This window comes from Mya arenaria, chromosome 12 (assembly GCF_026914265.1).
Source record: "Mya arenaria isolate MELC-2E11 chromosome 12, ASM2691426v1".
NCBI classification, from domain to species: Eukaryota; Metazoa; Mollusca; class Bivalvia; order Myida; family Myidae; genus Mya; species Mya arenaria.
Genome location: NC_069133.1, coordinates 33440645 through 33464077, shown reverse-complemented (window position 1 = coordinate 33464077; position 23433 = coordinate 33440645). Strand labels below are relative to the sequence as shown.

General features: G+C 36.8%; 2 protein-coding genes and 2 non-coding genes across 4 annotated transcripts; 3 read left to right on the top strand and 1 right to left on the bottom strand.

The window, feature by feature from the left end:
• Nucleotides 1-4496: 4496 nt before the first annotated feature.
• On the bottom strand, nt 4497-4570 carry Trnai-aau (transfer RNA isoleucine (anticodon AAU)). The gene has a single exon. It is a non-coding gene; the product is annotated as a tRNA-Ile (tRNA).
• Nucleotides 4571-4696: 126 nt separating this feature from the next.
• On the top strand, nt 4697-4778 carry Trnas-aga (transfer RNA serine (anticodon AGA)). Its single transcript has one exon. It is a non-coding gene; the product is annotated as a tRNA-Ser (tRNA).
• A 2615-nt stretch (nt 4779-7393) lies between these two features.
• LOC128210620 (uncharacterized) lies at nt 7394-16771 on the top strand. The gene is made up of 10 exons (XM_052914972.1): nt 7394-7482; nt 8986-9087; nt 9371-9552; nt 10361-10505; nt 10905-11003; nt 11107-11211; nt 11533-11741; nt 15026-15167; nt 15336-15437; nt 16113-16771. Exons 1-10 carry the CDS (start codon nt 7404-7406, stop codon nt 16769-16771), a joined length of 1824 nt encoding a protein of 607 aa, XP_052770932.1. The 5' UTR covers nt 7394-7403.
• Nucleotides 16772-16930: 159 nt separating this feature from the next.
• On the top strand, nt 16931-21448 carry LOC128210619 (CUB and zona pellucida-like domain-containing protein 1). The gene is made up of 6 exons (XM_052914971.1): nt 16931-16958; nt 17587-17646; nt 18406-18608; nt 18933-19068; nt 19859-20126; nt 21277-21448. Exons 1-6 carry the CDS (start codon nt 16931-16933, stop codon nt 21446-21448), a joined length of 867 nt encoding a protein of 288 aa, XP_052770931.1.
• Nucleotides 21449-23433: the final 1985 nt, after the last annotated feature.

The window sequence follows — 23433 nt, the reverse complement described above, 5'->3', positions numbered from 1 at the left end:
TGACCACCATCACAATTATCATTGTCATCACCATCACCACCACCACCACGATCACCATCATCACCATCACTAACAACCATCATCATCATCATCATCATCATCATCATCATCATCATCATCATCATCATCATCATCATCACAACAACCACCAGCACCATCAGCATCATCAACATAAAAATCATCATCTAAATGCCATGCCATAATCGCAATCCATTTCATTCTAATTGTATTGACTTTGTTCACCTGGTCAAGTTCAGCCATTGAGTCTTCATTGCCTGTACACTCATAGCCAACTCCACTGCAAGAGGCATCTCTTACGGTTGAATGGTTATACACTTCCAGTAATGCAGTAGCTGAAAAAGTGAAACAGCTTAAGATTAAAACAAGTAGCTTAATCAGACAGTTGTATAACTTTTACGACACCTTTCACCTATTGATTTTGGTGTTTTTTGTTTGCGAAATGTTTTTGGAAGTTTGTCTTATTGACCATCCAACTTCCAGCCCCAGCATGGCTTTTGCAGAAAAACACGGAGGTTTTCAACCTCCCGCGGTAAATTTTGCAGCTTTTCAAAAGCTGGGGAAAAATCCCGCAGGGTTTCAATAATACAATATGCTTCGACACCGGAAGTGACAAAACGCGAAACAAAAAAATATATATTTTCAGTACAGGGTTTTTCTCCTGCTGGATAAAATTCCCAGATTTTAGCACAAAAAAAAACGAAATCAATTCAAGTAAATTTGGTATAAAAAATTCATGTAATTCTCATAGTAAAGTCATCATCATCATCATCATCATCATCATCATCAATCATCACTGATAATATAACGAGGTACTAAAAAACCTTTTATTATATCACCCAATAAATGTTATAATTACATCGTTTTTACATCACCAATTGTGTTCTTTTGTACCCAGTTGGCTCTGGGTGCAAATACTTTCGAACACTAAGGCCAATGAATTACCGATAATAGTAAGTCTCTATTCAACACAAGTGTTTAAATTGTTCCAAATCTTATTTATCTTTAATTAACAAATTATCAAATTCAAATAATGTTCAATATGCTCATAAGGATGAAAACAAAGTGTGTATGAACAATCAACATATAAACATGGCACGTGACGAAAATACTGTCCCTTGTTAAGTCTTGGCTGGTACCAGTAGGTGAGTAGTTCTCGAACACTTTTAGAGGTTTTATCGATAAAGTATCCTTATTTTAAAAGCTATATGATGTTCCAACAAACTTCAGCTCGTCTTCAGTTGAAAAAATGCAAAATCAAGTGAAATTGAACAATTTAAGTCCATTTTCATAAGCTCCGAATGTGGTACTCAAAAGGGGTTAAATTTTGTTCGACAGAAGTACATGTAATTCTCGGACACAGTCCCTTAAATGATCAACAAAACGCTTGACTTAACATGAATAATTTCGTAAGTGCAAAATGTCATCTGAGTATACCGAACTAATAGTTTAACCTAACTGTTGCCCGTATTTTAAGTTGTGCTTTTAGCGCATTCCCAGTGGAGGTAAAATGTGATTTTGTAAACAACTGGAAGCTTTTGGAATTTAACGTCTTATAATCCTTACCTAATGAAAAGATTTGGTACCTGTTGAAACTTTTCAAACACCTGATTGATTTAAATCAGGTGATTGATATGTAACTTCCAAAATAAGGCGAAAATCGCGAGTGTCCGAGAACTACTAGTGTCCGAGAACTACTCGCCTACTGGTACTACTTTGATGCGGTAATATTATAAAACACAGGGTCTCAATTGTCGCCTTTTTAGTGTACAGACTATTTTCAGTGTGCAAAATTAACCTTCGTACCCTGGTAGCCAATGGGGCTTAGTGACATTCATCGTTCTGCAAAGCTCGGTGATTTTGTTTATCTTCGATGAAACACAAAATAATTCGTCTGACCGACACATTCGTCATTTTCCCGTATTGATTACTGTATTTTTTGTTAAACCGGTTTAAACCCACATTCAAGAACCAATAATAAAACAATTTTACGCCATATTGACATGTTAACGTTACAGTACAACTCATTAACGTCACTCATAATTTTCATTCATGCAGCATTTTTAAAGTCGGTTAAAAAGAGGAAGATAATTTAAAAAAAAAGCATCAAGGTTACATTACACTATTTCATAAGTTTCGAAATTAGGCAAATGACCTTTAATAATAACATTTTTTTTTTTAACTTGGGTGTTATATTAAACAAATGAGGTATTTATGTAAAACATTTGATTTGCTTTAAATGAAGTGCAATATACGCGTTTCAATAATAAATTGTCAAAGCGGTTTTTGCTGGGGGTTTTCTCCTGTTAAAAAGACGTTACATTTCTGTTGTTTTTTTAAATGAAAAACATGCATTTCAAAATACTTACCCAAGTGATAAGTAACATCATAACAATAGTATAAAAGCTCAGAAGTAGGCGTTTTTATGGATTGTGCATTATCGGTAAATTCTGGGAATTTTATCCCGCAGTCGAAAAACCCCGTACTGAAACGCTGTTGTTTTTTTGTTACGCGTTATTTCACTTCCGGTGTCAAACGAAGCATAATGCTCCTTTTGGTATAAGATGTTGTTTTGAGTTAAAATAACTTAAATCTTGTATTGTTGAAACCCTGCGGCATTTTTCCACAGCTTTTGAAAAGCTGGAGAAAAATCACGCGGGAGTGTGTTTTTTTCTGCATAAACCTCGCTGGGGCCCGAAATTGGCGGGTCAATTAGACAAACTTACAAGAACATTTCGCAAACAAAAAACACCAAAATCATACCAAAATGAAGCCTTCGAACTGAGTTATAGGCCAGTATTCGATTATAGCGTTGTTAAAGAGTACCTGAGTTTGCGAAATCTGGGATTTGCAAACACAAATTGAAGGTCGTTCCAGACTGACATATATAAGCTACTTCACGTTAAAATGTTAGCAACGAAGTAGTTAATCCCATTTAATAATTTTAACAAAGTTCTGAATAATCGACTCATTATTGAACCATTTCTTCCATATAAAAAGCCAACCTTAATTATCCATCACTGCGCCACCAATGACGTGTCTCTTATTGCGTCTCTTAAGCCAACTCCATTGGAAAGGTTTCACTTCCGGTTGGAGGGAGCGACACTTCTGGTACCGTTGGCGCTGAAACATTGAACCAATTATGTTCAAAAATGTCGGCTTAAGAGTTTACAAGAATAACACTTAACTAGCATCTTTTTAAAAGACATTTTTAAGATGTAACACCGAAGTAAAATCTATGAGTCGCATCGCGCATTTTAGGATCTTCGGTCATCTCGTTGACACACACACGCACGCAAGCAAGCGCGCACGCACACACACACTCGCACACACACAAAACAATCTCTTCAAAGATCTTATGATAAAGGTAACACACTTGTGGGCATTTTGCTTTTTGCCGTTTGACAACAATTAAAAGCAAAAAATTGCAGCATAAAACCAGTAGAAACAGTTCGGAATATTCGTACAAATCATTAAAATTATCAGCAAGCAAAGTGCATGTAAAACAAACAACATACCTGCAATCCCGAATACACAACTATTGCGAAACGTCCATCTTGTCTCGGTTCCCACCTTCACCTGACCAATGTAAATGCAAGGCTGAATTTATCGCTCCATGCATTCACACCTATACTTGTCCAGGGGCTAGAATGCATTTCTTAGTCTATTTTGTTTTGATTCTTCCACTGAGAGCGTGGACGCGCTGGTCCGGCACGGATTACATGGATTATGTAACGCCGCATAGCAGTATCGCCGCATAGACGTGTTTATTTCCGTTTAAGCGGAGATCACGTTTATGCGGCGACGCTTTACGCATTAAACAGAAATTGGCTATATGGGGCGCAACTGTGCCTTTTTTCCAAATAAAGAAGATTAAGTTAACCACTTGTTATAAAGCTAAAAAAAAGAGTTCTAATATTTCGACATTAACGATGTATGCCAAGAAATACCAGCCATTTGTTCCACTTTTCATTTCTACACGAGAGTCAACTTCAGCTACACATTAACCCATTCTTTGAAGTTAAGATATTTCTCTGCAGCGTAACAAAATATAAGTTACCCAAGATTTTGATTACTTAAATAGTAATCTCCATATAATTTGTTTAACAATTAATGCCCCCTAGGACAAACACAGGACAATATATTTTATCAATAATATCAATGGTTTATATGTGATGTGTTACCATTGATACAGACATCAGCCTTGATGTAAGTTATTACCAAAATCAATCGTTTAAATGCAGATGGTATGTTGAAAATGAGATTTTTTTGCATAGTCTCAGCTCATTAAGGCTGCCATTTTGAAAGCATTTTTTGAAACTGCATCCCTATAGTGCAAAGGAACAGGCAACAGGTTTTACAACATTTCATATGCACAATTTTGTTTTCAATTTTCAAAATAATTGGGCGACGGATCCGTTAACCAATTTATTAAAAAAGGCCTAAGTAATGAAATAAATATCCAATAAAAAAGAGATTGGCCAGAGTGGGGGTCGAACCCACGACATTCGCGTTATTAGCACGACGCTCTAACCAACTGAGCTAACCGGCCGGATTCATTTCACATGACTAATATCACAAAGATATTAGTGATAGATCGACATGAAATATACCAATATTGTCAGATTACGATATCCACATGCAAAACTAAGATGACAGTTACTATACAGTGCAGCAAGTTGTCGTGGCCGTGTGGTTAAGGCGATGGACTAGAAATCCATTGGGATCTTCCCGCGCAGGTTCGAATCCTGCCGACAACGTCGAAATTTTGATATAAATTACTCTGCCATTGAAGAATGATTTACAAGTGTTAAATACTCTTCACAACTCGTCTATCGTTTAAGCGTGAAAATAAATTAAACACTATGCCATCTCTTTAATGATATTTTAAATGATTATCTAATGCGTGATATTAGAAGGATTACGCCATTCAAAGTAGTTATTGGGCAGACGTAATTCTCTATCTTTGGATGTTGCAAAACAAAACAAAACCTCTGCTACAAAGTTCACTGTGTGGGAAGAGACACCGGATATAGCTCAAAAAGTGATAAGTAAACAGACAATTATGCAGTTGTTTTAATTTACCAGAGGTAAGATCTTGCTGTGTTAACCGTATCCACAAATGAAGCAAGTGTTTGAACTAATAGCTGAATGCTAAATTTGGCCTATGGTATACTTTAACGTGCTTACGATTTAGCAGACCTCGTAAAATGTTTCTTCAAATCTGAGATGATCACCTCAAAACTTATTGAAATTCGACAAGTATTGTTATTTTTAGGAAATATATCGAATAAATAAAAAATCTGAATCGAAGGATTTCACAAGAATAAGCTCAACTATTTTTATTGTAAGATATGGCAATGTAACTTTTAAACTGTTAAAGATATGCCCTTAGAAATATTCACAGTACTGTACTGGGGATAGCCGTATTATGTACTGGGGATAGTTTCAAAGTTGAGAAATGTGTGTCGTGGTGATAACATGTAAAATGGGACAAAAATTGATTGTAACACTGTTAATATACATTATACATGTATATGTCTATTTCGAACTTTCAAATAATCAGCAAAAAGTGAGAGCACAATTTGATAAGAAATTATTGAGCAAACTTTAGTTAACATGAGTTTGATCCATGCTCTCCTAAATGAACGTATATATGCAAGCTGCGTAAATATCAGGGTTGGTCACAATACATTCTTTCTCACTGAAGTGAACGAGCAGAGACCATTATTCTATTCTAAGTAATACTAACATCGACCCAAGCTTAGAAAAAAGCTTTACGTGTTCCAAATTTGATCACAATATCTCATTCCCCACTGGTGACTTTCTGTTTGCCAAAACGTACCTACTTGATTTACAAAGCAATGTTATATATATGAATAGCAAATACCACATACATTCTACGGCCATATGTTTTGTGTTACTCAATAAATCAGATTACCGTCGTATTTCAAATATTTAGATATTGATGCTTGTGAAAAACACATCATGGTTGACTAATATGCATGAATGAAACAGTTTTAAGTGCATACAGATACAAAGAACAACAACATGTTTTTGCTCTCATCCCTCGATATGGACAACCTCGAACAATTTCCCTCGAGCTCGCGTATAGATAATAGCCGTAATCATTATCACAGTCTCGTTTTTCTAAATACATCGTTACTATCCTCAGTCCACTTAATAGCTATCCCCTGTGCAGTTGTTTATTTGCTTCATATATCCCCAGTACATTGCCAGGGCATCAAAAGGTATGAATATCTCCGTAACAGCAAAATATATCATATTGGTATTTTACACATTATTAGATTAATTACAATGAAATCGCTCGATTCAGTTTTTATTCTTATTTTCAATTTGTTGATTTATGTTTGAAATCGTACCACATAAATGAACATTTGTGAGCGATCATTCAACTTTCGGCAAGAATTGTGCTATTATACAAAAGAGGAGACACATTTCCATTATAGTCGTATATTGCACAGTATCAAGTAATTCAAAACTCTTTGATTATGTTAAATATATCACCATAAATACAAAAAAAATGATAGAAAACTGTCCATGTGTCAAAATCAAACGCTTATCGATTGATCACTTTTTGAGCTATATCCGGTGTCCGTTCCCACACAGTTTAGTTTTTCACTTCCACCCCTGAAAATATTTTGAGGCAAATTATAAATGAAACTCATTTCGCTTTAAAGTTTAGTTATCCGGTGAGTCTATAACAAGTATATTGTATTGTTGTTATTATTCTTTCAAACGAAATTACTTTGTTTTAAATGCTTACCATTTCGGTATCATAACCGTTGTCATTTTGTCACTAATTGGAACTAAGTTGGTTCTAAATATGCGTTTAGGATTTTTTAACCATATTCCATTTACAACAATAATTATGTGACGTACATATTATTACAGACTTAAAGAACTTATACACGAATAATTGTAAAATGACCACCTTAATAAGACACGTGTTTGTCATATGGGGTGCTGTGATTCTAAGATAGCTTGCATTAGGACTTTGATTATGACTTGGAATATAGCAAGGCGAATGAAAATTAGGCATTCGCAACATCAATGGATATTGTTTTCTTTACAACACGATCCTGTTAAATATGTCGTTTGCAATGTTAAACTTCTGAAATAATCTTAATAGCAAATATGTCATACTTTTCTGTATGTCAGCTAGTGGTTTACTTTCAAAATATATCATGCCGATATGAGACACATACATGTAAGTCGAATGCTTATACATTTGTATGAAATTGTCGGAGCGATACGTAGTAATCTTAACAAAATGATAACGTTCAATGATATGATAATAGCATGTGCATGTACGCAAATTATCTACTAGTTGCTCCGATAGCCAGAAATGAGGTAGTAAAAAAATGGACAGTTTTCAAGTTAAATATCTTGGAGCAATACTGACCGTTCTTGTGAGCAGATTCTCAGAAGTAGTGTGTGCAGGTAAGAGTTACCTTATTCCAGACTTCTAAGTTGAATGGCATGCATGACTGTTATATACAGAACGTCTAGAAATCAAAGCGCGAGGCGCTGAAAGACTATCTGCGGGCAAATATGTGAGAGTTGCATATTGTATTTGAACTATGGGAATGGGTGAAGAGCACATAAATAAAAGTGATAAGTGTGCCGATTTTATTTTTTACGAGCAACTTTAGCAATAATACCTTTTAAAATGCAGAGTTTATCAGATGGTCGTTTTCCCGCGGTGAGGACAAACATGTGGTCAGTTAATGAATGTAGAAACTATGTTTAGAATATAGGTCAATTAATGAAGTTGAAACTATTTTTAGATTATCGGAAATTGTCTGTTTTTATGAATGAGAATATGATTGTGCATTTTAAAGTTTATTAATAAATTTAATGTTATTCATGTTTAATGTAAGTACCTGTGTAGAAACAGTTCTAGTGCTGTTATGAATGCTTCGTACCCTTTGGATGTTAAACAGGTTTAATCCGAACTACTTTGCTTCACCAAACGTATGCATGACTCACTGTCGTATCAGGGCATGCGTGCTTATATAAATTGAAAGCCTAATGTCAAAAACTATGCCAAGAATACACCGGAACGAAGCTTTTATGCAAAAATGAAAACATCTCATTAGAAATATAAACGCCTAAAATCATAGAATGAATAGTATCTTGTTATTGTGTAGCAAGTAAATTACAATGTATAGTATTTGAAGCATTAGCAATGCGAAACCTAAGATACAACTATATTAACACTAAGACAATAATTAGATTTGTTTCTTATCTCATAAAAGTCAAATAAAAAAAAACACCATTACAAATAAGCGTGCTTCAGGGTCACGTCAGGTTTTAATAACAAATCCTGCATGCGATGGGACACATGCGGTAGGTAATAATTTCTGAAACATCATGGGCTAAACTAGAGTGAATATCAATTCTGTATGTTATCTTCCTACCAGAGCCTCCATTATTTTGACCATCATTAATCTGATAAATATAACGATCTAAAATAGTTATATTCTGCTAAAAATGAAACTCCGGGATACATAATAACAGCGCGGAAATAGCCGAACAAGCAAAAACTCATACTCGGACTGCAACACGACCAATCCATTTGTATGGTTTCGACGTCATTCTGCTAAACATAGAGCGCATTGAGACAAAAATGGGTTAAAACGACATGAATAGAAGTAGTTCTTTGGAGTTTGTGGTCTTAAGACTACCTGCGCGCATACGCAGATAGTCTAAAAATGAATATTGAACCCTGATAGCGTATGTATTTGTTCAATCTTCGGTATAATTGTATAGGTGTATTAGTTGTCCCTTATTCAGCTGCATCACCTTTATACAGATATGTTTGTTTAGGTGGTTATTATGTTAAATTACCAGTAAACATCATTAACAAATACAAATAATATAAAAATAAAACATTTTGTTCTGTGTTTCATATATTGATATATGTATATGAATATTTTCCAGGATGTAACACTCCAGTATCTACTTCCGGAGTTCTTAATGTCAACCAGGATGTGACCGCTCCCTCTAGCAAACCTGGATATTCAGCATCGGCTGTTTTCACAAGTAAGTTCTCACTAAATGTAGGAATATTAAAATGTATAGCTTTGCATTTTTGTTTCATCTTCAATGTACCTTAATTTTTTAATCGTTTATTCTTCCCAAATTACAATTTATTCTTGTGAAAGAATAATTTATGCTGCTTTTATTATTGGTTCTTTTTCTGCAGTTATTAATTTTAAAAATATGTAACTTTATCAAAATGAAACATTAATTGGTTTCTACAGCCGGTTATTAATTTTAAAAATATGTAACTTTATCAAAATGAAACATTAATTGGTTTCTACAGCCGGTTGGTGTGCAAACTCACAAGACGACAAGGTACTGGAAATCAACTTCCCTAACAGTCATGGCATCAAGGGAATTGTTGTTAAGCGCGTGGATCAGACAAACTACCCAACACGAGTCCTAGTCAAATATGTCCCCAACGGGGGATCACAAATCCAGGACATTCCGGTTCCAAACGGACTTGTAAGGGTGTATATTATTTGCAATTGATAAAACAGAAAATGATTAAATTATAAAGGGCATAATTATTATATATTGTTTTTGATAAGAGATCGAAAACTTAAACTGTACTTTGATATCATCCTTTTCAATACTTAAGTGGACTTTGGTTACAGAAATAAACACCAACCACGTCTGTACACGTACTTAAAGGCCTAGTTTAAGGAATGTTTTGCATGGTAATCCCCTGCTGTTCATCTGCTGCTAATTGCACTGGTGTCACATTAGGGACAAATTTCCTGGGTATTTGTTGATTGGCTCAGGGCCATGTAGGGTCCATTTCTATAATAAAACCTCCAAAACTGCACAACATGATACTCAGAACGGAGATCTGATAAGCCGGCGCCAGGCAATTAGATTGATATCAATACACAGAGGTTGTGTACTTCACACCGATTTGGTGGGGGAGGGGGCACTTATAGAAGGCTTAAACTAGGCCTCTAAGATCCAATATGACAGATTGCCAATTGGTGAAAATAAAATTTGATTAAAAAAATATGATGAATTCCCCGACTGAACAAATGACTGCCTATACCTTAGAAATAAGAAATGTCCATTTGGTAACGTTCAAATTTAAGTATAAAACTTTCCTTTTGAATTAGTCATTACTGAACTAAAAATGTACTCGCACATGTCACTGCCAAAAGCTAAAAAGAGCCTTTTCGGCCTATTTAACTGTCTAAATGAAAAGATTTAACCTGAACACTTCAGAAGTATGAGCTATGTTCCTGCTTTTTTTCTTTTCTTATTGTTCTCGTTGTTTTTGACAAAGGTGCTGGAACTGAATACTTCACTCTCAGAATCTACGATAAATTTTAGCTTAGGAATTGCCGTCAAACGTTTACAGTTTACAGTAACGGCCTTCACCGGAAGTACTCCATGTTTGAAACTTGAGTTGCTGGGGTGTCCAATAAATGGTAAGATGGCATGAAATCAATGGATGTGTCGAACTCGATTTTGTTTATGTTTTTTAAATAAAATTCAATTCAATCATAAACTTTATTTTGCATTTGTGTTGTAATTCAAATATGTATCTTTGAAATTAGTGACAAACAGTTTAAAAAAATCAATATGGTTTTGTTAACGACAATTGATTCCTAATCAATTTATCCAAAAAAAAATGATGACTCTATTTGCACACATGATCGGTTAAATGGCACTAAACGAACTAATAATTAGACAAATAATTCAAACATCAAGACAACCCTTTTTATTTTAAACAACAACAACATATTTTTAGACATTAGACATTTACGTATGAAACTAGTTGACAGTGGTTACATAGTGTGGTTTCATTGAACACATCCATGTTTTAGAGTTGTGTCCGGGCGGTTGCATGAATGGTGGTGTTTGTCAAATGGAAAACGCATGCGCATGCCCCGCGGGGTCCTCAGGCACACACTGTGAAATCAAAGGTATTAGTATTAGTATTAGTATAAGTATACCGGGGGTAAGTGTAAATATTATTATATATTTATTATTATTATTATTATTATTATTATTATTATTATTATTCAGACTGCACACCCCTCCCTCTTGGTTTGTCTAATGGGGGAATTCCGGATTCAAGCGTCACTGTGTCTTCACAGGATTCACATTACACAAAGGACCAAATTGGAAATGGTAAGTTTCAAGTTACCTCTACAATACCTATAATTATTCTATTTCAAACTATTGACTAGAGAAAACGCAAAAGAAAATGTGAAATCGATTGAGTCGATTTACAAAAAGTATTCGGAAATGAAACAATGTCAATGTCCCATATTAAGCTTGCATCGACTGCTGTCAAGACACTTAACACTACATTATATTAATGCAAATATAATTCATATGACTGTGTAAACTTATATTTGGTCTGTTATACAGTTCAGATTGGGTTGCATGAAAGATGTACAATATCAGCTTAGTCGAATACATCAACATTGTTATTGTTATCAATTATAGCGCAAACCAATGAGGGATGGTGTCCTTCATCAGCCGATAAGGCGCCGTGGGTCGAGGTGAAACTGAGCAAACCGATGGCTGTCAGTGTTTTTGAATTTAATTTCGTCAAGAGACATGAAAACGACGGAGGACGAGCATTCATACAGGAGTTTGATCTGCACTACATTTCGCCTTTGGATTCTTCCAAATCATGCCGATCCTTCGCAAGTGTGAGTTAGAGTCTATCGAACATAATTATTCATTATTCATTATCATTATTATTATTTTTATTATTATTATTATTACCAAAATGCTTGATTTCATAATTTAAATTGCAATCTTTTTGAAAACAAGAGGACCATAAGGGCCTATGCTCTACTGGCATGGCTCTTGTGGTCATTTTCAATCCAGAACATGTATGTATGGGTAAAAGGCAACACACATATAGTTCACGTTTTGTGTTTGGGTTACCTGAAAACGTTGCACGTTCAACATATGAGGACAGAAAGTGTTGTAAGCAGATTAGTTGCATGAACTACACTACGACGAATTTCTAATTGGCCACCTAGTTTTTATCATATTTTAGGAAAAAAAATCGGAGAAAAATACAAATAACCAAATATAAGGTTAATAACGATTTATTCCTAATACGTAAAACAAAACTTCATTGAAATATGATCACCGGAACAAACTGAACAGAGAGGGTTAACATTGACACCCTTAATACAAAAACCGCAAGATCAATTCACGTCTATTTGATTTTGTTTTATATACTTTGTATGCCCACTTACTGCGGCAATTACAGCGAGGCACCTTGTTCTCATTGATATAATGTATTTGTGAAAATACTGTTGTGGAATGGCTGCCCAAATCTGATGAATAACACGCGTCAGCACCCTGAGATTCGGTTGTGCACAGCGACTAGGCACGCACCTTGCGCTTCAAAAGGTCCCAAACGTGCTCGATCGGATTTAAATCCGGACTTTTTGCAGGCCATTGGGGTGTTCGCACGTTGTTTGCTACAAGCATAACTTGTGTGATTCTAGCCGCGTGACATGGTGCGTTATTCTGTGCCAACATCATACCGCGATTGGCACGGATATGAGGTAGAAGAACCGACCGAATGACGCCATTTTGATACCTCGTCGCGTTCATGTTTCCTTGAATGGGTACAATTGGAGTTTTCGTGTGCATGGAAACTCCAGCCCACAGCATAATGGAACCACCCCCGAAGATGTCCAATTCTACCGGACAGTTCTTATTGTTCCGCTCACCCTGACAGCGATATACGCGAGCACGCATGTCATTCCCACGTAGTGTGATGCGTGTCTCATCAACAAATAAAACATTGGCCCAGTCCGCCCTTGTGAATAGCAAATGTCGCCTGGCCCACAATAATCTTGCCTGCCTGTACCTTGCGGTAAGAATCGGAACCCACAGGGGAGGACGGCACTGCAAGCCAACGGCTCTAAGGCGATTGCGCACTGTCTGTGGGTGGATTGCGTGGTTGTGTCTGCCTTATGTATTTCGGGCCGTCGTCGCTGCCGTGGTAAAACGATCATGAAGGTGGTCATTGACAATTTGAATGTCCTCTTGGGGAGTCGTCACTCTTCTTTTTGGGCGTCGTCGGAGATCTGCTACACTTCCGTTTTGTACGAATTTCGACCAAAGAGTTTCAGTACTGAAATGTCGCCTATTTAAAAGCTATGCAACCTGAAAAATAATAAAATCCACTAAAGTGGATTTAAAGCTGAATGTTAATAAAATACAATGTATTTCATTGTATGATTGGTCAGTCCGATATGACGCAGGTATTGTATTGTTGACCACCCGTGGTATTGTTTACGACTGTTATTACGTAAATAAGAATCACCTACAGATTAATAGAAACAAATATGTTTCTGTCAATATTTTGCACTTAATAACAAATAATAACACATATTGCAACTTTTATAGCGACGCGTAACATACCTGTCTGATGGGGGTGCCGGCACGAATCATTCCGACGACTTGGGCTCGTTCTGCAATGCTCATTCTCGCCATATTTAATGTTTTTCATAAAAGACAATCCACGAATAATTAATTCCCACCGTATTCGACAACTACCATGCCGTGCGCAAGAAACTCGAGCACATAGGCTATTTTCGCTCCTACCGTTCCGCATGGATGATTTTGTACATGAATACGTGTTTTCTCTGAGTAAATCGATAGATTGGTGTGTACAATACAAAATAACCAAAAATTAGATTTAATGATAAAAAATGTCGCATAGCATCATATTTCATATGGTGGCCAATTAAAAATTCGTCGAAGTGTATTTTAATATGTGCCAAGAAAAGGTCATCTGACAAAAAAATGCTTTCAAAACTGTACTCATGGTCAACATTTCTGTAGCTTTAAAAATAAAAAAGTTGGTCAAAAGGTCAAAGTCAAGGTCATCCGAGGACAACATTGATACTCATTTGCAAATCTGTACACACGGTCTAAATATCATTGCTGTAGCTTTAAAAATAAAAAAAAGAAGGTCCAAAGGGGTGGGGCCAGCTTTGGCCCCAGGGGCGGTCATCATATAATTCTCCATAACAAATATCAAAGGTATGAGCCTTGAAACAAGAAGATTTTGAAAACTTTCTTAAATATGTCTCTAGGAAACTTGTGACCCCCACAGCAGTGCCAGTGTTGTGCCTTATTCAAAATAGCAAGTGTCTGCATAGCTGGTTCAGACAATAAGATGTTCAAACATTCCCGAGATGGATGCGCGAACACACGTAAAGATTTTCAAACGTTTCCAAATTTCAGTTTACCAAACCTGTGAACCCTGGGGCGTGGCCAGTAATGACCCTTAGGGGCATAATTTGAACAAACATTCACAACCAATTGTATTTAGATGGATGCGCGAACGACAGACACTAGAGCTAAAAAATGGCCTTTGGCCTTTCAACAAGAACAAGGCAGAGAAATTCACAAAATCAACTGCAGAGCCAAAAAGCAAGTTGTCTCCCTTAAATCCTAGACTTGACTTTACATGTAAACTTGGCTAAAAATAGAATAGAATTTGCTCATGCAGACTTGGCTAAAACTAGGTTAGCTAAAAATAACATTCTTTAAAAATATTCAAGGCCCATAATCTAGGCATGCATGGGCGGATCTGGCTGGTTTTCGAAAGGAACCAAGCTCTGATAGATATCTAATTACTGTACAAGTTTTATCGAGATACAATCTCGTTAATCTGAAGACTGTATCGTGTTCACAAGCAATTGTTACTGGACGCACTGACGCACGCACATCCGCACGGACGCACATACGTACACATTACCATCGCATAATTTGGCCAGTAGAGCTAAAAATGGAATCAATCACCGCTATACTCGTCTAATGTTTAGCTCTCAAATCATGCAGAAATTTAGGAACAATAAGAAAACAAATGTTCTATGGTGGCCAAAGCAAATCTTCCTGTTTATGAACGCTAATCGGAATTATTTTTGCAGTTAAGTTTGAAACAGATATTTTACAGAATATCCCAGCATTGAACGGAACGCATTATTTTACGGTGATGACCAGCCCTGTTATAGTAACAGATACTGTCAAGATTGTTCCAGCAGCTTGGGAACTACGAGCATGCTTTAAACTTGAATTGAAGGGATGTGATCCAACACGTAAGCTAGTACATTTTGAAGATTCGAACATGTGCATGACGAACGAAATTTATTTGCATTCAGCTTAGAACGAAGTCGATTAGTTCCATGTATAATGTGAGCTTGTCACTATCCAGAGTTGACTGAAATGTGTGATGAATAAGACAAAAATGTGTTTTACGTTTTCAGAGTTATGTTCGACGAACTTCTGCCTCAACGGTGGAACCTGTATGGGAGAGAACATCTGCCAATGTCCAAGTGGATTTGTGGGGACTAAATGTGAAACGCCGAGTAAGTTAAACAAACTTTCATCCAAATATCCAAACCATACTAAGGTGAACTCTTTGCTTTGTTTGTTACTTTGACATAAATTATTATCTGCAGGAGGGGGGACCTTCAGTTTTCAATGTGTGCCAGTCTGCTTTTCGATTCGATCAAAGCTAGACTGATTGTTTTAGTTGTTTTAATCAATAGGAAAGCAAACTTCATTTGACTTTGTCAAATTAAGGAATCAGGCCTACAAATAAGGTATAACTCTGATAGCTACAGTCACCTTGATGTTATTTTTTTATGCCTGCTGACCCCATAAAATGTTGGTATTATTTGAAAGATAGTTGCTTACTCAGGTTACTAATATGTAAAATAAATGACCGAAAGTTCATCACACATAAAGTTATAACAGTTTGAATATTTGCTTTTTAATTCATCTGAAATCGGACGTTTATGACAAATTTGCAATTGTTGATTTTTTTTGGTTAAATAAAAGAAACGCTGAGCTGATCGAATGAAAGCATTGTTAACAGACTGGTTTGCAGCGTAGTCGACCGGAAGAGATAGCGTTTTTTTAATTCCCTATTTTTATCATAAAAGTAAAGTTAGTAAGGCGGATTCGGGAAACGGAATAAAATTCAAACACCCACACTGTAAGATGTGCAATGAGGTTCTGACCTGATATTGTATTTTCAGCCAACAACATTCAGCAGATAAGTCTTGCATTCGTCAACATTACCAACAATATTCTCATCACCGCAAGGCAATCGTTCCAATTCCAAGTCCACGGCAACGTTCATATTCAAACTGTAGCGGGACAAAAGGACCCTGTAATATCCATAAGCGGAACAAACAGCTACATTCAGATGAACACGACGTCTGTCTCTTGCATAACGGATATTGCCCACTGTACATCAGGGTTCACATTCAGAGTAGATGCCAACTTTGTTCAGCTTTTGGACAACACTTTCATCATTAACAGTGGTGGGCACCTTCCCGGCCACAAAGGAGTGGCCTTGTACTACTCCCACAACAAGCTGTACTACATTGTTAGTACCTCCACACTCACGTGGACCCTGATCGTTAACTACAAGCCAGTTTTGAACGTATGGCAACACTTTGAGATAACATGGAATCATAATCTCGGAGTCGAAGTTCTCGTCAATGGCCATTCTCTTGGTACAGCTAGCAGACCCGTTCCTGGAGGTGGAACAATAACATTACCGCTGTGTGTTGCTTGTAGCCATACGCAAACTACAGTCAACGTTAACATGCTGGTCACGGGGATTATTTCTTGGACAATCGACAGGAATGAGCTTGTAAATGCAGGAGTAAAGCCAGGTATTGGACTTTGAATAAAACAAAAACACAAGTTAAAAGCTGCACTCTAACAGATTGACAGTTTTGACACTTTCAAAAAAATAATCTCAGAATCATCTTATTTTGGCATCAATAACATCGATTCAGTCATGTAAGAAAATTCACAATAGAACAGATTTCAACTGTTTGGGAAAATGCCGAAAATTTTATTTTACTTGAAGGGTTAGTTACTCTTTTAGCCATTAACTTTTAACTTTATACAAATTGTAGTTAATTATATCAATTCCACTTTTATAATTCGTCTTCCGTGTATACAATCATTGAATGGTGATACAAAATATCCAAGCAGTATTCTTAAATATCGACTAAGCCAGTTTTGAGAAACTGTTTAAAAGCTTTGGGCTTTAATTGAAGGACCTTTAACTTTAAAATTAAATTACGTTCACATATCGTCACACTTTGCAATATCTACGATTGTTTTGGAACATTCGTGTAAAATTCATTACTGGTACGACCTTAAATATTTTTAAAAGACCATACTATTTCTGATTTCGGTTATTTGCTCTACATAGAAATGCATTCAATGACATTATTATAACATAATTATCATATTACCGATCTCAGCGATGTAATTGGCCATTGAATTACGTATCATGACTAATGGCAAATAATAAAGAAAACTTGAACAATTAAGGTTTACTTAAAAAAACGCAGGAGGAAAACGCATCAGGATTTGAAAATAGCGGAAGAAATCGTGTATAACGGCATTCCAAAGAACGCTGATAATGTTCAATAATTGAAAGAGTATGCATCGTCCGTTAGGATAAATATACATGTTTATATGTTACAGCATCATTATCATCCACATGTGGCCCAACAACTACGACAACGATCCCTACCACAACCACAGGTTGGTTATCCGATTTGCTTTCTACTAAGTGCTTGACCGTTGGATCGCTTTCTTGTTTTGTTAATCTTTAATGTAAACAACTATATTCAAGCATATGTATTCTGCTCCATATAATGACATAGTGGAAACTAGGGGCTCACGGTAGACAAAAGCCAAACAGACACTTAAGGAGAGACACACAACGTCAGAGGAATTGACTAGTAAGACTGACGACACATGGATCACAATATCATCAGTCGCAAATATTGGGTTTGCCGCCTTGGAAGAGCCAGCGAAAGAGAGGAGTTCACTGGGGTTTAAACCAGTATATGGGTTCCCAACCTCACGCTTGTCCCTAGTTAAACAGCAGATAACTACAGTTTGGTTTAAACATATTTATTTCATGAAAAAATACAAGTGACAACATATATTATATTCTAAATATTTAAGAATTTGATCGAAAGCTAAAAGCTTATAAAGATCATTTTCTTCAACAGTTTCAATAACGCCCGAGAAACCTAAACCCTACGAGCAATACATTATGCCCTGAATCATAGCATTTTTGAAAAAGGGTGCAATTTGCAGGCGTGATATTAAGATTCTGGCAACTGCTGTATCGGGCATTTTATTTCCGTAGTATGGCATGACATTCTTGACATGTCTGGTCAGTCGTTTGAATTTTTAAGGATATGGATAACCGAATATGAACATTATTAAACCCATATTAGCCTTCAAACGTTTGATGCATAAACTAATACAAATGGAACGAAACATTTTCAGGGTTTAGTGTCAACGACGCTATCGCAGTGGGATGTAGCGATATTGGGTGGAATATTCGCGTGGACATAAGTCGCCTTCGCCAAACCCTTCCAGGAATACGGACCTCCGATATTTACTTAGGAGAAAACAGCTGCATCGGTTTGGAGGAAAATGGCGCCCTCTACTTCCGCCAAGGATTAAGAGAGTGCCTTACTTCAGAAACGGTTCAATTTAGAATATTTTTTATTACCTTAGATATTTAACACAATTTATTGTTAGATAATGTGAGTCACTCTCGAGTCCGTTACCGGGGGAGAAACCGATACTATTGACTATTTAAGGAGGCCATGACCTTTAGAAAATTGCCCTGTTTAGCTCAAATTCACGACCTCTTTGGTGAGAGGCGGACACCAATAACAGTTTGCGTAGGATATGTTCTGCATTTTGTTATCTTGTATGTTGTCAATACACACATATAACTTGAAAATACTGCTTTGTCACCAAGGTAAAATTTTATTTCTCATGTATTTTTTTTATTAACGTTTTAGATTATTAATGATGCAATGGTATACACAAATGAGTTGGTATACGCACAGCACGACCCGGTCTACAGTTTTGTCATTCGTCAGTTCAATTGGACAGTTGCAGTAGAATGTGACGTGATGAACAACGAATCAGCCACGGGTTTGTAATTATCTACCGTTTAATCAATTGTCAAGTGGTTACCGTGATGGTAGCAATGGCTGATTGGCGAGCGTTTTATCAATTGCCAAGTGGTTACCGTGATGGTAGCAATGGCTGATTGGCTGGCGTTTTATCAAGTGCCAAGTGGTTACCGTGAAGGTAGCAATGGCTGATTGGCGAGCGTTTTATCAATTGCCAAGTGGTTACCGTGAAGGTAGCAATGGCTGATTGGCGAGCGTTTTATCAATTGCCAAGTGGTTACCGCGAAGGTAGCAATGGCCGATTGGCTGGCGTTTTATCAATTGCCAAGTGGTTACCGCGAAGGTAGCAATGGCCGATTGGCTGGCGTTTTATCAATTGCCAAGTGGTTACCGCGAAGGTAGCAATGGCCGATTGGCTGGCGTTTTATCAACTGCCAAGTGGTTACCGTGAAGGTAGCAATGGCCGAGTGGCTGACGTCTCCAATCGGAGCTTCCTCGATAGATGCCACAATAAATATAATATCGTATCCTTATCCTAATATTAAGTACAATTAATATAATGAAAACACTGAAGTTTGTATACTTGTATAATCTAAGATGGATCGCGTCGTTGCAAACCAAAAAAGTTAATCAGAAGTACTTATTCATATAGGGTTTTAAAACTGGAAACATGCCTGCACAAAAAGGGCTCTTCGTAGCATTTTGTTCCAATTGTCCTGTTATAGAAGCATTTGTATCAAGTGCGATCTGCCATTTGTTTCTTAGGCAAAGGTTTATCTAAAACTCTTCTCTTACAATATACCACATAGGTGAGTACCATCATGCCATCGCAAAACCAAGCATTGCGCCAGTATCGGGGGCCGGGCATCATTCTGTCAACCTTACGTTCTACCAAGACGCTAACTTCCTTTCTCCCTTGCCCGGAAATCCCATCCACCTGCCTACGGGGACTGACGTTTACGTCAAAGTGTTTACGCTGTCCAGTGATTGGACGGTAAAGATGCATGTGCACACGTGTTATACGCGGCCTATTAACGTGTTGTCAGACGATCAGAACTACTTCCTCATACAAAATGGGTGCGTAAGTTTTAAGTAGTGAAGCGGTGTTATTAACGGGTCTAAAATTGAATACACTTATACGCATCATTCGTGATGTTGAGTGGACACCAGATGATACCATTGCACGAAGAGAAAGTCAAAAGCTTACATAAAATCGATATCGCTGTATTTGCGTACTTTTCCAAAACGAAATTTACTGGGTTTGTCTACCACGTAAATCCCATTGGATTGTTAAAAAAGCGTCGGGATATGTATCTGTAATAATCACGTGACTCTCACATGCTAAATAAATACACTATAGACTTGGAAACCATTATGTATACGCTTATTATAAACGGGTAAACTCAGTTGACACAGCGACGAGATGTTCGTTTAATCATATAAAATGATGTATTATCTGCCTCATAATAGTTGGTATGGATAATTCTAGGTTTGCTTTTGTTTTATGAATATTTTGTGCGATGCAATTTGTACAAAAAATGCATTTCTGAAGTATTTCATTTTCTTCCATAAAACAAATGAAAAGCATTATTGAGCAATTAAAAGAAATACATTTGAAAACAATGTGGCTTTTTGTCTAAAGCTATGACATTTTAACACTAGCTACGTGCGTTTGCATTCCTGGACACGATTTGTATGGAAGTGTTCTTGGAAACTATGCAAACATGAATAGTGACCAATATACCGATCGAAAGACAAAACAATGCATTCTTTTTGCGCTATGTCACTTTAATGAACTCTCGCGTATGACAAAAATATCGATAAGAAACTTACCTGGGTTGAAGATCAATAAAGCCAAAATACTACCGGTACTTGCATTTGCATTTGTGGTCACGTGACTTTTTTGTTCATCTCCCGTGTTTGGGGAAGTACTGTATTTGCTGATCTGAGGATCCTCTGGTTTCAAGTCCCTTTAATGTCAGAAGTTACCAAAACCGTCTATATGTTCATGTCGATTGATTCCTTTTGGCTTAAACCAGACTCATTTGTCAAGCAGAGTGATATGATAATTAAAGATGTATATACTAAATTGCACAGTCATTGGATACAATGAATTTGACAATAGTTAAGCTGTTAGTTTACACGAAAATAACATAGTAAATGATAGCTACAAATTTTTTTTCAACAATGTATTATTATATGACTTCTTACTTCCTGTTTGCTGTAGATGCGAGATGGATGCCAACACACACATCCTGTCACAAACTGCACATGAAACCCGCTTTGTCTTCAAAGATTTCGTCTACACCAGTGACGGTGCTGGAATAAAAGTGAAGTGTGACGTCACATTCTGTGACTCCCACGACGTTTCGCGTCAGTGTACACAGACGTGTAATTAAGAAAACGTGTGTTTAGGGGTTTGCATTGTTGATGTCATACGGGGAAACAAACCATGAATACAACTGACATTTAAAATATCTTTGAAAGTTTAGGAGACATAGAAGACAAAATATCGACTTACCTTAATATCCTTTCACTTCTATTTTGACTCGTCGACCGTTCAACCTGGTCCAATAGAAATTATCCTGTGATAAACGTCATTAATTGCATATAACTAACACGTTTACAATTACTGAAATAGTAAAAATAAAGTGAAAGTAGACAATCCTCACGCCTCGATTATTAATTTATAGTGTGAAATATGTCGCCCCTGTTTTGTTACGTCGTAAGCCAATACCTCAAACAGAAACGCATTTCCTTTTACCGCAGAAGGCGAGTTAAAGTAGCTTCCTCGTCATCCTCCCATCAGTTTGGCGTTCTCTCTCGTAATTGTGCTGGGTGAGATGGGGAGTGGGGGAGAGTACATAAACACTCCTTTGGCGAATATCCCATCAACCGGTGGGAGTAATAATCCATAATTTGTCACACTGAGATGTAACGGGGTCAAGCCATAATGCAACAGCCATTATAGGGCGCGGATAGTCTAAAATAATAGACGTGTTATACGGGATTCTTCCAATCCCTAACGTCGTGAAGGATATGCCATATCACGAAATCGTAAAAAAACGTCAACGTACAATTATTTGGACTTATGTCCTTGATATTTATGCCCCCACAAAGTGGCGGCATATAGGGTTGCCCTTGTCCGTACGTACGTCTGTCTGTCTGTCTGTCTGTCTGTCTGTACGTACGTACGTCCCGAAGATTGTTTCCGATCTAATTCTTGAAAACCGTTTGTCCAATCCTCACCAAACTTTAAACACATGTTTGTGACCATAATATCTTGATCAAGTTCGATAGTCATGGAAATCGCTTTAGTCATTTAGGAGTTACGGCCCTTTTTTGCCAAAAATACTTCAAAAATATATGTTTCCAATCTAATTCTTGAAAAGTATGTGTCCAATCCTCACCAAACTTTACATACATGATTGTGACCATAATATCTTGATCAAGTTCGATAGCCATGGAAATCGCTTTTGTCATTTAGGAGTTACGGCCCTTTATTTGCAAAAAAAGACTTGAAAAATACGTCCCGAAGATTGTTTCCGATCTAATTCTTGAAAACTGTTTGTCCAATCCTCACCAAACTTTTAACAAATGTTTGTGACCATAATATCTTGATCAAGTTCGATAGCCATGGAAATCGCTTTAATCATTTAGGAGTTAGGGCCCTCAGATTATCCTGAATAATCATTATGGCTTATTTTCTGTGACAAAAAATCGAAGTGGGGGCATCCGTGTCCTATGGACACATTTCTAGTTTAAGTATACATCACATCTCATTGTCGAATCGTTTGCCTTGGAGTATCTAAACTTTCAAGTTTACAACAAAACCTTATTATTATATGAAATTTTTTCATCCTTTATTCGCTAGCAAAAGTTGTGAATTTGAGAACTTGCATAATTCGTTGAAATTTCTAAAGCCGAAACCCGTTGGCTCGAATTCGCTTAGCTTGAAATTCTACTTGGCTTGAACTGGGTGTAAAGGATCTATTTCTTTATACTAAAGGTAAGCATTCCCGTTTGGCTCGAGACAATGTTTTTACACGGGTCCATGGGAGTTGAGCCAACGAAGTTCGACTGAAGTTGTTCATAGGTTTGAAATAAGCGTCATCACTCATGACTGGGATGAATTCTACTTATTGGTACCAGCTGATGATTAGATGGATTATTGATATCAAACAGCATAATGCTCGTAATGCTCGTAAGTCCAAGTGTTAACGTGAAACATTGACACATTTGGTGACACTGATAAATTTTGATGCATGTACAGGGGCGTAGCTAGCCCTATATTCCCGTGGGTTCATTATTGTGCTGGGGGTTCGGGGGCATGCCTCCTATAAAAATTTGAAAACCGTGATGCAATCTGGTGCATTCTGCGCGT

Bases quoted from the DNA above. Each gene is read 5' to 3' on its own strand.
- LOC128210619 (XM_052914971.1), top strand. From the start codon at position 16,931: ATGCCGAAAATTTTATTTTACTTGAAGG. The intron at 19,069-19,858 runs GTTTGTAATTAT...TATACCACATAG, and splicing joins GAACAACGAATCAGCCACGG to GTGAGTACCATCATGCCATC. The intron at 20,127-21,276 runs GTGCGTAAGTTT...TGTTTGCTGTAG, and splicing joins TACTTCCTCATACAAAATGG to ATGCGAGATGGATGCCAACA.
- LOC128210620 (XM_052914972.1), top strand. From the start codon at position 7,404: ATGGACAGTTTTCAAGTTAAATATCTTGGAGCAATACTGACCGTTCTT. The intron at 11,742-15,025 runs GTGAGTTAGAGT...GATATTTTACAG, and splicing joins CATGCCGATCCTTCGCAAGT to AATATCCCAGCATTGAACGG. The intron at 15,168-15,335 runs GTAAGCTAGTAC...TTACGTTTTCAG, and splicing joins GAAGGGATGTGATCCAACAC to AGTTATGTTCGACGAACTTC.